This window comes from Vitis vinifera, chromosome 9 (genome assembly GCF_030704535.1).
Source record: "Vitis vinifera cultivar Pinot Noir 40024 chromosome 9, ASM3070453v1".
Classification (NCBI taxonomy): domain Eukaryota; kingdom Viridiplantae; phylum Streptophyta; class Magnoliopsida; order Vitales; family Vitaceae; genus Vitis; species Vitis vinifera.
This window is the reverse complement of record NC_081813.1, coordinates 4,619,714-4,638,412: the sequence shown is the minus strand read 5'-3', so window position 1 is coordinate 4,638,412 and position 18,699 is coordinate 4,619,714. Positions and strand designations below refer to the sequence as shown.

At 33.9% G+C, this 18,699-nt stretch overlaps 2 protein-coding genes and 1 pseudogene across 2 annotated transcripts; 1 reads left to right on the top strand and 2 right to left on the bottom strand.

The window, feature by feature from the left end:
• Nucleotides 1-8,788: 8,788 nt before the first annotated feature.
• On the bottom strand, nt 8,789-9,594 carry LOC100263520 (probable disease resistance protein At1g61300). The gene has a single exon (XM_010656615.2). The coding sequence runs from the start codon at nt 9,500-9,502 to the stop codon at nt 8,894-8,896; it is 609 nt and encodes a 202-aa protein (XP_010654917.2). The 5' UTR covers nt 9,503-9,594; the 3' UTR covers nt 8,789-8,893.
• A 2,749-nt stretch (nt 9,595-12,343) lies between these two features.
• On the top strand, nt 12,344-13,753 carry LOC100241253 (F-box/kelch-repeat protein At1g80440-like; annotated as a pseudogene).
• Nucleotides 13,750-18,146, bottom strand: LOC100246379 (probable disease resistance protein At5g63020). The gene is made up of 2 exons (XM_019222149.2): nt 16,790-18,146; nt 13,750-14,461 (listed from the first exon to the last, which is right to left on the bottom strand). Exons 1-2 carry the CDS (start codon nt 17,928-17,930, stop codon nt 14,403-14,405), a joined length of 1,200 nt encoding a protein of 399 aa, XP_019077694.1. The 5' UTR covers nt 17,931-18,146; the 3' UTR covers nt 13,750-14,402.
• Between the last annotated feature and the right edge of the window lie 553 nt (nt 18,147-18,699).

Here is an 18,699-nt window from a genome sequence, read left to right as displayed (position 1 = left end):
GGATCATTCTCTATGCATGTTCCGATTCCCATATGTGCATGATTTGACTTAGGTATCCATTGACTTTCTTATTGATTGCCATGTCGGCTTCATTCTATTAGTAGAGACCCCAACTTTAGGGACTTAGAGGCGTGCTACAGTCTTTACCATACCTTCCCAATAAGTAATCTGACCCTCGAGCCCGATCCGGTTTTTCGCAGACCATCTTTTCCAAAATGAGGAGTCACACTCAGGGTTTTCTTTCTTATTTTGTTTACCCTTTTAAAAATAAAACAAAAGTAAGTGGCGACTTCAAGTCTTTTCCCCAAAAATCAAATTTTCACCGAATAAAATTAAAAGTGAGTTTCGCCATTGAGTGGGGAACGCATGAGTTGAAATGCAGGGTCCACAAAATGGCGACTCCAAGTCTTTTCCCCAAAAATCAAATTTTCACTGAATAAAATTAAAAGTGAGTTTCGCCACCGAGTGGGGAACGCATGAGTCGAAATACGGGGTCCACACATATGTTTCATTTTTTGCATAGGAATCATGTCTTTTTTTACTCAAGTGACATGTTAGTACTTTTTCAATTTTGCTAACAAATCTTTGAAGTTGTGAAGTGATTTTTTTGAGGATAATTGAAGTGAAATTGATAAGAGGACATGGAGCAACATTTTTGTGAAAAATGGGAAATGATGATGTATTTATAACCGTTCAATTTTCCATTCTCCAGTGAGGTGGGTAGTGTCTTAGTAGGTTTAACCCTCCCTTTAATTGATCCATCAATACATATATTTTACTTCTCCATATTTTATACCTATGAAATAAATAAGTTGATTGAAAAACTAGGTCTAAAAGGTTGTTGGTCATTATTATTACTTAGAAAAATTAATTATTAAACATACTTCTTATTTTTAAAAAAAAATAATAATATTCAATTCATACAAAAATTAGAAAAAGATTTATTGGTAGGCAACTTAAATAATCATATAAAAAAATTGTGAAAAACATTTTAAGGAAAATCATACTTGCTCATATCCAGGGAAGAAAATATTGTTGAAATATCGGTGTGTCGGCGGGTGGCGAAACGATATATAGCATGGATATATCGGTGGTCAACGGCTGCTCAACGCAATCAAAGCTCAAAATTGAGCTTTTTTTTGTTGCTATTAGGGAGATTCGAAGGTTCAACATGCATCCCCGGCTCCACTAAGGCAAACTTGCCCTTTGATATGTAATATGCACTAAAGAAATATATATCAAAAGTTATGATATAAATAAAATATTAAAAAAAAACACTTTAAATAACAAATTAATTATAACTATTTTATAATTTAATGAAATTTTTTCATTTAATTGATTAGTAAAAATATATCATAATTTTATTCATGGTGTTTTTAATATTATTAATATATTAAAATTTTATACATTTATTTTATAATATATCATAATTTTAATATTAAATAGATTTTAAAATTAAACATATTATAATTACATATCACAATATTATCATCAAATATTATTTTATATAATTTAAAAATCAATGTACATTTATCAAATTTATATTTTTTTTATTAACATGTACAATATTATATATATATATATATATATATATATATTTAAAAAAAAATTTAAATGTCTATTATGCTTTTAATTTCATTTCTAAGAGTTTTATTTTATATTTTTATAAGTTTTGATCAAGTTTAAGTCTACATATATTTTGTGTCAAAATATCCACCGAAATATATTATAATCAAATATCACAATATAATCACCAAATAATATTTGATATAATTTAATAATCAATATATACTTATCAAATTTATATTTTTTATTGACACGTACAATATTTTATATATATTAATTTATTCAACAAAATAACTGTAAAATGTCTATTATACTTTTAATTTCATTTCTAAAAGTTTTATTTTATATATATACATTAATTTATTCAACAAAAATAATTTTAAAATGTCTATTGTACTTTTAATTTCATTTCTAAAAGTTTTATTTTATATTTTTATAAGTTTTAGTCAATTTTAGGTCTACTGATATTTTATGTCAAAATACCCACCGATATATCCGTAAAATCAAAATACCGATATATTCATGATTACCGATATTTTCATCCTTACTTATATCTTTTGGAAACACCATTACACTCAAAAACATTATAGGGATCTTCACACTTGCTTTAATCTTTTGGAAACCATTACACTCCATAATTGAGATAATTGACTTTGGAGTTGTTGGTTTTTAAATATTTTTCAAGTCCATTGAAAAGTAATATTATATGCACTAAGTTTAGACAGATATGGGTTGCATTATTAGTATTTTCCAATTGGAAAGCGGATTAAAACATAATTTGCTATAATTTTTTTTTTTTTCAAAGTTGAAGTGAGTGAAATTATAATTTGCAAAGAACAAAATGAATATAGGAAGAGATTTATAAAATATGAAATAGCTTTATCTATAAATCAAAATAAAACTTTAATAATAAAATTTTATTTTTTATTTTCATTTTAAGATAAATTGAAGCAAAAGATTTTATTAAGTTCTTTTTTTAAAAATAATAATAATAATAATAAAGACACTTTGGGCTTTTTAGGATGTATGCAAAAGAGACAAATGTTTTTAAAAAAAAGAATGTAGAATGAATGAGAAAGGAAGTACCAATTCAAAACAAACAAAAAATGAAAAAAAAAAAAAAAAAAAAAGGGAAGCAAAAATTAGTAGTGCCATTGATAAGCATATTATTTGGACACATTCATGAATACTTTAGGCAAAATCCAAACAAACAATATAAATATTGTTTGAATCATATGGATATTCCTTGGTATCAATTGGGAAAAAAATTGATTTGATTTGTCCAAATTCATTGACTTGAATTGTAGGGCACCCCCAGATCAAGTACATGTATTAATGACTGAATTTCCACCCCAAAAAAGTGTAGTGGATCACTTTAAAGGATTCATAATTTATCTTGGTATCAATCATATGTTTTTTTTTTTTTTTACTATTTTCGTTTAAAAAACTTATGACCACTTAACAAGAAATTTAATATAGAAATTAAAAAAATTGTTGTTCCTTGTAAAAACTTTATTTTGATTTATGCTAAGAACTCTTTCATATATTTAATACCAATATTATCTTTTAAAAATTATGATTTTGATTCAATTTTAACTTTTAGTTAAAGTGAAAAATAGGAAACTATTTCAAAGGCATTCCAAATATTTGTATTTTCTTCTAATTTGAATAAAAAAAAATGTGAAAGTATTATTAAGACTTTGAATTTTAATGAAAGTTAAAACAATTTTTTTTTTTTGGTATGTTTGATTGAGGAAAAATATGAGAAAAAGAAAATGAAGAAGAAAAAAATCCAAAGACAAAAAACCAATGAAAATAAAAAATAGGATTAAAACTAATAAATTAATTTTATTTTTTATATATTATTTTGAAGTCATTTCACTTATTTTAACTTTATTTTTATATAAAGATTAAATAATTTAAAATATTTAAAATTTCAATTATATTTGATTTTATCTCGAATTTATCATAGTAAAACCAAATATGAAGAAAAATATTTTTTATATTTTTTTCCTTGATATTTTTGGGAACTAGATATATATATATTTTTTTGACAAAAATGAAACTTATTTAATTAGTATGATGTCTTAATATTAATATCTAGTTTTACACTTTTTGTATTTTGTATTGAAATTGAACTCCCTCTCTATGTTGCTATGATGTGAACTTTAGATTCATGGTATTTTGCATTGATTAGGATCAATTAACTTAATGTTGCCCAAATGACATTGTTAAGGTATCCTCTTATCTTTCAACCTTTTGGACCCACTTCATTAGTTGCATTTCCCCACTTTGTACTTAACGTTTTGTTGCTTCTCTCTCAATTATTCTGCTCCTCCAATATATATTTTTTATATTATGTTTTTTTTTTTATAAAAAAATTACATTAATTTTTTAAATTTAAGATAATAATTTTTTTGATATCTCATTTTTTAAATAATTTTAAGTCATTATATTTTTAATATAAACATTTTAAAATTTTGGTATGTTATATAAAATTTTAAATTAAATAAAAATAAAAAATGTATTTAAACTTATTTGTTAAAACTTATCAATTTCTCTCTTCCTGAAATGAAGTTTTACTTTTACTGACAGTAGAAGTTGGACTTAGATAATGAAGATAGAATGGATTAAAATAATTAAAATCCAAAATGTATTGATTATGTGGAATTTTTTATTTTGAATTTTTGAGAGTGAGAAGGCAAATGATAAGATGTATTTTCAAGCTTAGATTATGAAATTTGATCATTTTGATGGGTGATGAATTTTCAAAAGAGTGATAAATATAGACCCATCCACATGGACTCGCATGATTTCCATTTTGGGCATCATGAACCAGGGTCACATCAGATTTTCTAGGGAACCAATCACATTAAAAACAAATAACAAAATATAGAAACAATGGCCGTTTGTATGGTCTTGTGTATTGACATAACCTATGGTCGCCTTCATTTTAACTTTCTAGACCGCCTGACCTTTTTTAAACCTGTACTACAGTCTCGTTGGCAAGCTCTATAAGACGCACCTGCAGCGCTATACTCTGCCCACTGTTCACTGGATACAGATGCTTGGACCTCATCTGGCCGGCAGTCCTGGGACATTTCAGCTGTATCACTGTACAAGTTAGATGGGTTAGAATATCTCTGTTTCTAAGGCAGGTGAGCCACCTAAAAAAGCCATTATGTGCTGTTGGCTAATCAGTGGTGGGCCATTCATCAGTAATGCAAGGCTCATGAGTCATGACTTATCTCCAACACATACCAAGGATTTGGAGAATGCAAATCTTGGTGTGGTTCTGCCTCCACTGGTGGCAGAACAAAGGGAGTAGTGACACGGTAAGAGGATCGTTTTGGTGTTCTTCCAAGAGGTGGGAAACAAGTTTCATCTAATGTAATTAGCGGGCTGGAAGTATTGGGCACACCACATTGTTCTGGTACTGCCCCAACAAGAGGGGGAGAAGTTCCAGTTGACGTAATTGGCAGGCTGGAAGTATTGGCACCAGGTCCGCCCATCCCTACAACATCAGCCATTGAAACATGTCTCCTGGTCCCTGGTCTGCCCCTCCTCACAATATCAGCCATTGAAGCACGTCCCCTGGCCCCTGAGCGAGCAGGCTGTAATACTTGAGATGATTGAGCAGATGAGATGGCATCACCTGCACCTATTGATTGTCTTTGATGTTCATCAGCAGCAGAATCACTGCAACAGATATCAATAGATTAGCAAACTGAACCGCAACTTTTTTAACTAAGCAACAATAACAAAGCATTTTAATTCATCAGTGATAAACCTGGATCTCTCTTTCATTGATCAGTTAGTGCCAACTGCCAAAACCATCGCACAAGTGAACCCAAGTTTTCCTTTTTATTGGGGAAGAAATATGCTTGAGAAAATGTACCACATTAGGAGTCCTCAGAACTCTCTGCTTATACTTCCACCTTGTTCATCAACTTTCTTTTCAATCACAATTAATAATAAGAAAAATCACCATTAACACCCTCAAATGTTACAAATCAACCAGTTTTTCTCCCAAATTAAACATTTCAATCCACAATGGATGAAAGTTGAAACTTGTTTACATTACATTATGCACGACACACTTTGGGAGTGGGATATGATATCAAACTCAAGTATGCAGTGCTCTGGTATATGAACCAAAGCATGTGGCTCTGTTGACAGGATTATATCACACCCTCACACCATCACTATTAAAACAATCCATCCCATCTCCACATAGGATCTGGTGATAAAACATTTGTAAGCAGAGGAAACACAAGCAACCAGCTGAAGCCCAAAGACCCAAAAGCATTCCCATATCACATTGACATTGACCCAGCAGCAGCATACTAGCAGCTTCAGATCCACCACACTGCACCAGCCTCAACAAATTAACAAAACAAAACCCACCCAACATCAAAAGCCAAAGGCAGCCCACAGAATCCAATTCCTGAGATCCAGAAACAAAAAGGATGATGCAACCATCATAAGTACACCAACCTTCCCAGCAGTCTCAGCACCATGAAATATCAATGCTCCGAGAATAAGCATTTATGCCTCTCTGATCAAACATACCTAGATCGACCTCAGACCAAACCCAAATACTAAGTAGAAGGAAAAAGAGCAGGACATCAACCATCAGCAAAAACAACAACAACACATGTTAAGATATGGACTCACACATATTTAACAATGATACATGACTAAGCTATTCGCCTTTTGATATTTATTTTGTATCAATTTTCCATAGTATGGGTCACCTTATGTGTACAGCCCATTGCCATCACGGGCCTTAGATGATGGGCCTAAGACTCGTGAGGCCCAATAGCCAAAGGGTATGGTCCCTAAGGCAGGAGGGTATAAAACCAAAGGCTAAGTGTCTGTTCAGTCTAATCACATCACTTGAAATAATAATAGACTTGTTTTCTCTCCTGCTCCATCGTCAGAGAGAATTCAGAAAGAGGTGGTGCCCTCCACAGCCTTAGAAGATCCATACCTTATTCATTCAACACTCAAAATGGAATCAGGTTAGTTCAGATTCTGTATGTTCCCTTTCTATAGAAATGTTTGGCATAATTTCTTCATATGATTCAACATGCGATTCCTGTCTAATAATTGGATACAAGCAAAATGGAGTTCCAACAACACAGTCTATATAAAAACGATCAAAACCCGGCTGTTGCTAGAACTGCTAGAACAAGGCCCAACCTTGAATGCAACAAAAAGAGAAATGAAAAAAAAAAAAAAGGCAAAAACTGATCAGAGCCAATCAGATAGAGATAAAAATATATATATATATAGATTTAGATTTGGATTTCTTACATTTTTTTTTTCCTTTCTTAATTATGTTTGTCATCAAAATGAAGGCTTAAGATTAGAAGGACGAAAAAGAAAAATAAAAAAGAAAAAAATTATAACCACACCAAAATTATTAAGATTAGGCTGAAAATTATGGAAGTAGTCCATATACATCAAACATTGAAAGTTACTATGATGTTGAGACTTTGATGCACTTTGACATCGGTAAAGTAAAAATTTCCACAAATGAATGGGGAGTGTGGAAAAAAATTATTTTTCAAATATAGCATAAAAGTTAATTAATACCTGAAAGAAATTAATTTGATATCAATTGCTCTTGTATATCATCTATGCCACCAGTTTCGGACTCCTCAGTTAAGTATGCTTCAGCTTGGTCGATTCGGAAATATGGAGTAAAAGAATACTTGATAGTTTCATCGATTCACTCCAATTGATTCCACCAACTTGTCTCTCCTTTAATTTTCTTTAGATTATTGTTAAGTATTGGAATCGAATGGGAGGCTCCTTAAGCTTTTGCAATCATACACCTTCAAGATTTCAAGTGAGGAAAAGAGCAGCGAATACTGGTAGATGCTCTTCAATTTTGGCAGCTCGTTGAGCTTAAGGTATTTGAGCCTTGAGAATATGTCCAATTTTTCCTCTACTCCATAACATATCAATTGTTCTATTGATTCACAATCTCCAACAGTAAGTTCCTCAAGATATGGAGCACTAACAAGCCATGTAATGTTCAACAATTTTGAACAATGAAAAATATATAGGTTACAAAGGGCACAAAAGTAGTTCTCCCTTATAGCAATGTAGTTTTGGAGAGTCGCATCCCTTTGTGTCCCTTCTCCTTCCCCTTCAATTTTTATGTCCTTTAATTCATCGCAATCAAATATACAAAGCCATCGCAAATGCTCCATTCTTTTCAAAAATGAAGACGGTAGTTCAAGTGAGATCATATCCCCACATTTATCCAACTCGAATTGACTTATGCACCTTTGCAATTTGCGACTACTCTTTAATTTGTTGAATGAATGAGTAGTACATATGGTGATACATATCTCACTGATGCCATTCAAGGACTCTAACTCATCCAACAAGCTTTCTGAAACTCTACTTGAAATATTGGTATCGATTGTGATGAACAACTTTAAAGATATGAGACTTGATATCAGTTCTTGTGGAATAATTAATTCCAGGAATTTCCTATTCTCCAAAAGCAAAGTCATTAGGTTTTTCAAATTTGTAAGTTCAATAGGCAACTCTCTTATTTTTGTGGCTAACAAATTAAGATATCTCAAGGCACCCAATTTACCGATCCCAGTAGGTAACTCACTTAAATTATAATTATTTGACAAATCCAAAACTTTAAAGGCATCAATTGAAAAAATCCACTTGGAAATTTCTTCAACTTATCACAAGCCACTAATCTTGAGATTGGGACATACCAATGTTTTAGGGAACTCCTCAACATTCTCATCCCATAATGACATCTTCTTTGTCTCTTTCAATTTTGGAATTTCTTAAGGTTCCTTCAGCTTAGAAACATCATTGTATACTAAAATTTTGTTCTTCTCCTCCCCACATTCACAAGATAACCATAAAGCCATGTCGTGGATCACATCATGCATCATAATGTTTTGTTTTCTTGAACCACAACTCTCCAATAAACATGCATGCTTTAATTTTTTTTTAAATTTTATGCCCTTGATTACGCACTTCATGTATGTCATGAACTTCACCCAAAAATCCCTCAATCATCCAATATTCCATAAGGGTTTCATTTGAAATCCACCAACCTTTAGAGAATAAGGAACAATATGTAAAACAAGATTTGATGGCATTGTCAGACAATCTATCATAACTGACTTTTAATCTATGAAACAATTCATCTTCCATACCTGAAGTTTCAGCTGGAAATTTGCTCAAATCTTGTATTACCTTGTCCCAACTTGAGGGATCTCTCTCACCCACCAAGGCTCGCCTAAGAGTAATCAAAGCAAGAGGTAAACCTTTGCACTCTTCAGCAACAGTCTTTGCAAGACTCAGTATATGTGGATGAGACTTTAATGTTTCTTCTCCTACTTCCTTCTGAAACAAAGTCCAAGCCACTTCTGGCGACATGCAAACATGCCACTCCTATACTCTTGTGAGCTTTCATTTGGTGGCACACATCCTGTGATCGGGTTGTGAAAACTATCTTGGACTTATTTTGAGCGTCGGGATGGGGGACCCCTATTTCTAGGAGATCAAGTCGCTCCCATGTGTCATCCAACAACAACACGAACTTCTTTGTTTTCAAAACTCTCAATATTTCGGCAGCCTTCTCCTCCTTAGTGCTTCTACTTTCCCATCCATCACGTGAGAGTTGCAATTTATTCCAAACAACTTTCTGAATTTTTTTAATTTTTGATGCTTCAACCCAAATCACAACATCAAAATCGCTGGGTGTAGCGAGGAAGTCATTGTTGATTTTCTTCAAGAGGGTGGTTTTGCCCACGCCCCCCATTCCATATAATCCCATAATTCTCACTTGTGGATCTTTGAGAAACCCACAGCTTCTGCCATACGCCAATTCTAGGCCAACAGTCTCCTCCATGGGCAGTTCATCTACTAGAGGACGAGGCAGCATCTCGGCTACATCATTGAAATGTCCTTTGCCGATTTGACCAGATACAGCAACCAGCTTTTCGCTGACTGCCTTCCCAATCTTGTAGCTAGACCAACAATGGTTTTATGCTTGAATCCTGGCTCCACAATGGTTTTATGCCCCTTGAATCTTGGCTCCACAATGGTTTTATGCTTGCATTCATCACCACTACATTATTCTTTAAACAATTCTGATTGGTCATGGTGGGATTGAATTGTATTTTTATTGCCAAATTTTGAATTATTCATGTAACTTCTACCATTTATAATATTTTTTTTTAAAAAAATAAATGAATGAGATGCTATTACCATTTACCTTTTTCTAAGAATATCCTACAAATAATATTACTAAAAAAATTCTGACAAGCACCAATTAAGCAAACGCCAACACCAACAGCACCAACAGAAAGAGAGCAGAACATTTCAAACCCAGCAAAATCAGCAGCAAATTGCCATTAACAAATTAACACCATTTTTTCTCCCAAAAAAAAAAAAATGAACGAAAAAATTTCATTAATGAGTGATCAAAATTTGAAGGGAGGAACAAAATCCAAGTTTGTAAACTATGTTCCATCCTTTGAAAATGCAGTTCCATCCTATCTTCCCAGAATATATATAGTGATATTTCATTTGTAAGCAGAGGAAACACAAGCAACCAGCAAGACCCAAAAGCATTCACAATCACCAATCAGGTAGCAAGCGGCAGGCTGATGTGTACCAGTCAACCTCCAGCATAAAAGGCCAGAGAATCGCATGAAGGAAGTAGTGAGCAACGTACACTTCAAGCCAAGAAACAAAGCCTCCTGAGATAAACTCCTCCTGGGCAAGGATGCTGTAATCTTTTAATTAATTAATTTGATCACTTTTAATATGAATCATTTTTCTCATTGGCACAGTAAAAGAAAAAAGTCAAAAAGGTTTGCCAGTAAAAAAATGATTAGTCAATTTCATTTTTAGCTTTATTTGATGTGTGGGGCTGATTTGGATATGCTTTTGCTTTAACTAATTTTTAAAATATAAAGCATAAAGATTTTTTCTTGGTTATGCTTTTAGCTTTTGCAAATATAAAATATATTTTGATAATTTTAATTTAATTTTTCTTTAAAATAGCTATAAATTATAATAATGCTGGCAACACCCATAAAAAAACGGCATACCCTTTTATCTCACTATCAAATTTATATTTATTTGAATTATATGGATATTTTTGGCATCAATTAGGACATAAATTGATTTGATTTGTCCAAATTCATCTTCCTACAATTCAAAGGATAAATCATGAAGGTAGAATCAAGTTGGGTCAAACGGTGGTCTAATGCATTATCTAGTGGGCACTGACCCACCTTTTTTTTTTTTTTTCTTTTTCCGTAAGGCTAGATTCTTATTTGGTAAGACTTCTATGAAGATAACAGTTTCTTTTTTTAACTTCAATAAGGGGTTTTTTTTTTTCACTATTTTTGTTCAAAAATCTTATGACTATTTTAAAAAAAAGCTTAATATAGAAATTAGAAAAATGTTGTTCGATTGTGAAAACTTTATTTTACATATATTATCCTTTAAAAATTTTGAGTTTGATTCAATTTTAACTTCTAATTAAAGTAAAAAAATTGGAAAATATTTCAAACACACTCCAAATATGCTTGTATTGGCTTTTAATTTGCATTAAAATAAATGTGAAAGTATTATACTAAGACTTCAAATTTTAATGAAAGTCAAAACATTTTTTGTCGGGTGTGTTTGCTTTTAGAAAAAATGAAATAGAAAGAAAATAGAAAAAAAAAATAAAAAGTGAATGAAAATTAAATTAATAAATTATTTTATTTTAATAAATAATTTAAATATTATTATTATTATTATTATTATTTAAACTCATTTCACTTAGTTTAATGATTAAATAATTTAAAATATATAAATTTAACTAATTTTAATTATATTTAATTTTCTTCCTAATTTTCCATCATAAAATCAAATACAAAAAAAAAAGCTATTTTTCACTTTTTTTTTCCCCTTTAAATTTTCAATGAAAATCTGACCTTAGGAACTCCAATGCTCTTATTTGAGTTGATAAGGTTTTGTGACTTTCATATCATTTTTCTTTCTTTATTATTATTATTATTTTGGCATTCAAATGTAGAATATAACAAAAAGAAAAATTAAAAAATAAATTTAATTTTAATTTTTAAAAGTTGAAAAAATATATTAGATAGTTCTAACAAAACAAGTAGCAAAAATTTTAAAATAAAATTTTAATAGATTAGATATCAATTTTTGTTTTAATTTTTCAATTTAATAATAATAATAATAAATACTAGGAGATAAGATATGTTTGGAAAAACGGATTTATATTTTTAGAAGGATCATTTCTTAGAAAAACAGGATTTAGAAAAATTTTAAAAATTTAGACTATGTTTAGAAGCTATTTTAAAAAATGGTTTCCTATTTTCAAGAATTAAAAAAAAATGGAAAATATATTTTACAATAAGGAAATAAAAAATAATTTTTTATTTCTAAAAATATAAATAAAACATCCTATTTTTTGAAAACACAATTTAATTGTTTTCACATGTTTTTAAAAAAAATAATTATATAAGTAAAATGATATTATATAATTTTTTTAAGTGATATATAACGGTGGCTCAACTCAAATGTTGATTACGTGGATTTTTTAATTATTAATTTTTGAGTGTGAGATGGCACAGGATAAAACGTACCTTTGAGCTGAAATTATAGTGAGAAATACAGACCCATCCACATGGACTCAGATTTTCTAGGGAGCCATTCACACTGAAACAACGGCTGTTTGTATGGTATTCCGTATTGGCATTACCTATGGTCGCCTTCGTTTTAACTTTCTAGAACGCCTAACCTTTTTTAAACCTGTATTACAGTCTTGTTGGCAAGCTCTATAAAAGGCAATCCTCCTCCTCATCATCATCTTATATTCAACTGTTTCTCTCTTCATCATCTTCTTCTTCTGTAGCTAGCTGCTCTCTCAATTTATTTCAACCCCCCATCTCAATTTATTCAAATATTTCTCTGGTTGGGTTTCTCTCCATTAATAGCACCACAGTCTTGCTGTTTTTTTTTTGTTCATGGACTTCATTCCGGGTCTCCCGGACGACGTTGCCCGCCAATGTTTAATTCGCGTTTATTATGAAAAATTCTCCACCATCGCCGCGGTTTGTAGGGTTTGGAAGAGTGAGGTTGAGGACCCTGATTTTTTCCGACAGAGGAAAACGGCAGGGTATACTCGACCCGTTTTCGCAAAGGCGCAGGCCCGGGTGGTCCCGAATCGGAGTTCTGGTGGGATGAAATGTCCTACGCTTGCTTATCGGGTCACGCTTTTGGACCTCGAAACGGGTAATTGGAGAGAGTTACCGCCGGTTCCTGGGTTTTCCGATGGGTTGCCGATGTTCTGTCAGCTGGTGGGAGTCGAGTCGGAGCTTGTGGTGGTGGGCGGGTGGGATCCGGATACATGGGAGGTTTCGAGCTCTGTGTTTATTTACAATTTCCTGTCGGCGACGTGGCGGCGGGGAGCGGATATGCCAGGTGCGCGGAGGTCGTTCTTTGGATGTGCGGCGTCGGGTTTGGAGCGGGTGGTGTATGTTGGTGAGAAGAATGCATTGAAGTCAGCGCTGGTGTATGACGTGGCAAAGGATGAGTGGGCCCCACTGCCTGACATGGCAAGGGAGAGCGATGAATGCAAAGGAGTATTCCACCGTGGTAAGTTCCATGTCATCGGCGGGTACTGCACAGAGATGCAAGGCAGGTTCGAGAGGAGCGCGGAAGCCTTCGATTTTGCCAACTGGGAGTGGGACAAGGCAGAGGAGGATTTCCTGGAAGACAGCACGTGCCCGAGGACCTGCGTAGACGGTGGTGACATGGGGATGTACATGTGTCATGCGGGTGAGGTGGTGGCACTGCAGGACTGCAGATGGCAGACAGTAGACAAATTGCCAGCTGAGATTCGCCACACAGCTTACATGACAACATGGGAGGGGAAGCTTTAGTGATTGGGTGCAGAAGCTTTGGTGAAGCCCATGTGGCTTACATGTTGGATTTGAAGAGTCGCAGGTGGAGGAAATTGGTGGCGCCGGAGGAGTTTTGTGGTCATGTTCAGTCAGGTTGCTGTTTGGAGATCTAAATGCTCCGGAATGAAAAATGAGAAATTCTAGTCTATGTTGTTGTTTGAGTCCTCAGAACTCTGCTTATACTTCCACCTTGTTCATCATAATAAGAAAAATCACCATTAACAACCTCAAATGTTAAAATCAACCAGTTGTTCTCACAAAACATTCCAATCCACACACACACACACACCATAACATTATGGACAATACACTTGACAGTGGGATATCAAACTCAAGGAAATAAGCGGTGCTCTGGTGATAAAACATGCACCAGCCTCAACAAATAAACAAAACAAAACCCACACCATCACTATCACAACAATCCATCCCATCCCCACATAGGATCTGGTGATAAAACATTTGTAAGCAGAGGAAACATAATCAACCTGCTGAAGCCCAAAGATCCAAAAGCATTCCCATATCACATCCGCATTGACCCAGCAGCAGCTTCAGACCCACCACACTGCACCGGCCTCAACAAATTAACAAAACAAAACCCACCCAACATCAAAAGCCAAAGGCAGCCCACAGAATCCAATTCCTGAGATCCAGAAACAAAAAGGATGCTGCAACCATCACATAAGTACACCAACCTTTCCAGCAGTCTCAGCACCATGAAATATCAATGCTCTGAGAATCAGCATTTGCGCATCCCTGATGAAACATACCAGAGACCTCAGACCAAACCCAGATTCCAAGTAGAAGGAAAAAGAGCAGGACATCTCCAATCAGCAAAAACGGCAGCAACGCAGTCTATATATAAAGAAATGAAAACCCGGCTGTTGCCAGAACTGCTAGAACCAACCCGAACCCTGAATGCAACAAAAAGAGAAATGAAAAAAAGAAAATAGAAAAGCAAAAAGTGATCAGAGCCAACCAGATAGAGGTAACTTAACAATAGAAGATAAAATACCCTTGTAACTTAACAAGGCAATAATTCTTTAATGGAATATCTATAGATATAGTAGTTGTGAAACCCTGTTGTTCAGCTTGAAATATATGGAACTAAGATGAAAAGAAGTTGATCTGTTTCTGTTTATAGATTGAAATTGATCAAAAAAATTAAGACAAATAAATAATATAGTTTAAAACTCTGAATTATTTTCAAGTTCTCAAGTAACCAACAGGGAATGTCATCCCATTTTTAAACAATAGACCTCCTTCAAAGTGCCATCTGGGTGAACCTTTTATAACAATTATTTCACAAGGAACAACTAGAATTGAATTACCCATCCAAGATCTTGGAAGGGTGTAGATTTGGCTTTGTTTGGATCTCAAAAGATTCAAAGCAACATAGAAGAGAAAGAAAATAAAAGGGAAAAAAATAGATTGAAAGTTATTAGGACTAGGCTGAAAATTATGGAAGTAATCTATACAGATCAAACATTGAAAGTTATTATGATGTTTGAAACTTTGATGCACTTTTGACATAGGTAAAGTAAAAATTTCCACAAAAGAATGAATAAGGAAAGAAAAGTATTTTTCAAATATAACATAAAAGTTAATTAATACCTGAAAGATGGATAGAAATTAATTTGATACCAGCTGTTCCTGCATATCATCATCTATGCTGCCAGTTTCAAACTCTTCTGCAAAATATGCTTCAGCCTCATGGACTTGGAAGTAAGGAGTAAAACAGTCCTTGATGGTTTCATCTTTCCACTTCAACCGATTCCACCAATTTGTCCCTCCTTTAATTTTCTTAAGATTGTTGTTCGAAGTGTTGGAATCAAATGGGAGGCTCCTTAAGCTTTTGCAATCATACACCTTGATGATTTCAAGCGAGGGAAAGAGCAGAGGATGCTGGTAGATGCTCTTCAATCTTGGCAGTCTATTGAGCTTGAGGCATTTGAGCCTTGAGAATATGTCCAATTTTTCCACAATTTCATAAGCTCCATGATCATGGTGTAGTACTAGTTCTATTGATTCACAATCTTCAACATAAAGTTCTTCTAGACATGAAGCATAAATAACCCATGTTAAGTCTAACAATTTTGAACAATTTTTTATTCCTATGTAACGGAGGCTGTAAATGTATTGCTCCCTTGCAACATTGTAGTTTGAGAGACCAATAACATCATTTTGTTTCATTTCTCTTTCCATACTTACTTTCACATCATCACAATGGTCTACTTCAAGGTCAATCAAATGCTCCATTCTTTTTAAAAACAAAGATGATAGTTCAAGTGTGATTACATCCCCCCATTTATGTAACTGTAGATGCCTTATACACCTCTGTAATTTGTGGCTTCTCTTTAATTTGTTCAATGAAAGAGCACTAGATATGGTGATTCCTATCTCATTGATGTTATTCAAGGACTCCAACTCCTCAAGCAAGGTTTCAACTCCACTGAAAATATTGGTATTCCACATGCTGAACAACTTTAAAGATGTGAGATTTGATATGAGGTCTTGTGGGATAGTTTCAAGGGATTGCAAATGATCTAGACGCAGAATCATCAAATTTTTCAAATTTTTTAGCTCAATGGGCAACTCTCTTATTCTTGTGGATGTCAAATTAAGATATCTCAAGTCATTCAATTCACCAATACTAGTAGGTAACTCACTTAAATTATAATTGGCTGACAAATCCAAAACTCTTATTAGAGGCATGAATTGAAAGAATCTACTTGGAAATTTCGTCAACTTATGACATTTGTCCACAAATAGAGTCTTGAGATTGGGACACATCAATGTTTCAGGGAACTCAACATTCTGATCCCATAATGACATCTTCTCCGTTTTTTTTAATTCTGAAATTTCTTGAGCTTCCTTCAGTCTAGAAACATTATTGTATACTAAAATTTTGTTCTTTTCCTTCCCACATTCACAATATAACCACAAAGCCATGTCGTGGATCACATCATGCATCTTAACTCTTGTTTCTCTTAAACCGCCACTCTCTAATAAACATGCATGCTTTAGTTTTTTAATAATTTTATGGCCTTGATTACGCGCTTCATGTATGTCATGAACTTCACCCAAAAACCCCTCTCCTATCCAATATTCTATAAGGTTTTCATTATAAATCTCCCGATCTTCAGAGAATAAGGACCAATATGTAAAACAAGATTTGATGAAATTATCAGATAATCTATCATAACTGACTTTTAATCTATGAAACAATTCATCTTCCATACCCGAAATTTCAGCTGGAAATTTGCCCAAATCTTGTATTACCTTGTCCCAATTTGAGGGATCTTTCTCACCTGCCAAAGCTCGCCCAAGAGTAATCAAAGCCAGAGGTAAACCTTTGCACTCTTCAGCAACAATCTTTGCAAGCCTCGGTATATGTGGATGAGACTTTAATGTTTCTTCTCCTACCTCCTTCTGAAACAAAGTCCAAGCCGCTTCTGATGACAAACACATCACTTCTATGCTCTTCTGAGCTTTCATCTGGTGGCACACGTCTTGTGACCGGGTCGTGAAAATTATCTTGGACTTGTTTCGAGCATCGGGATGCGGGACCCCCATTTCTAGCAGATCAAGTCGCTCCCAAATATCATCCAACAACAACACGAACTTCTTTGTTTTCAGAACTCTCGATATTTCTGCAGCCTTCTGCTCCTTAGTGCTTTTAATTTCCCATATATCACGTGGGATTTGTAATTTATTCCAAATAACTTCCTGAATTTTTTCAATGTTGGGCGGTTTTGACACCACATCCCAAATCACAACATCAAAATCGCTGGATGTAGTGAGGAAGTCATTGTTGATTTTCTTCAAGAGGGTGGTTTTGCCCACACCCCCCATTCCATATAATCCCATAATTCCCACTTGTGGATCTTTGAGAAACCCACAGATTCTGCCGTACGCCAATTCTGAGCCCACAGTCTCCTCCATGGGCAGTTCATCTACTAGAGGACGAGGCAGCATCTCGGCTACAACATCGAAATGTCCTCTGCCGATTTGATCAGATAAGGTAACCAGCTTTTCGCTTACTGCCTTCCCAATCTTGTAGCTAGACCAACAATTCCTGGGACAGCATCTGAGACATCTCTTCTGGATTTCTTGATCGCCTCTTCGCAGAATTTCGTTAACTTCTTCCACCATTTCTTCTACTCCACGGATCCAGCCACCCACTTCCTTTCTGCGCCTCATCTGTCGTTGCTCTTCACCTTCAACCCTTGCCGTCACATCTTCATACAAGTTGTTGAGCTCCTCCATTTTCTGGCTCAAGGCTCGGAGATTTTTTTTCAGATCACGAATGTAGAGCGTATGCCTGGAGGTGTGATCATAGAAACAGGGGATCAGACCCGCGATTGAGCTGAGGAACTCCATAGCTTTCGGGAAATCAAAGGAAAAAAAGGACTGAAGTTGAGCCAAAGATAAAAGAAAGAGGGGATAGTTCGCCGTATAGGGAGCAGATGAATCACTACCCTTGTCAATCAAAAACCCCGGAGTTAAGACTTCAGTATAGGTAGCTATGCCACCACCTGCAAATATATTTTTGGAAGCATCAAGTGGGCTCTCATTATAATATTCAAAGATCTTTGGGAGAAGCAAATTTGGTCCATCCAGCGATGAGACAGAGACACGCACATGATAATGCCTTTGTTAATTTTATTTTACCCAAGGCTCCACCACTTGGTAACTTTCTACTCTCTTCCCTCTTGATTCCAAGCTTTCTATTGTATATGATTTTTAGTTTTTATATATTACTTGTCCCTTTCTACATGTGAACATTACGAAATTTGTATTATAAGACAAAGATTCATTGATAGGAAATTTGTATTATGAGACAAAGACTCATTGACAGGTTTCAATTGTCTTTAAAATGTTGTTTAAATATCCTTAGTGGTGGTTTGCTTTTTTTGTATTATAATAGGGGTGGGTATTTCAAGGTTGCCTAGGCCCATAGGATGGATTTGAAAAGTATAATTAAATCCAGGGTATATTTGGGATTTTATTTTAAGACTTATGGTCCATTTGATATTGTCTTTAAAAAGCACTTCAAGCTTAAAAAATATTTTTGAAGAAAAATCAAGTATTTAATAGATGATACTCTCGAAATCATTTCTAAAGAAAATACATTCATTAATTTTTTTTA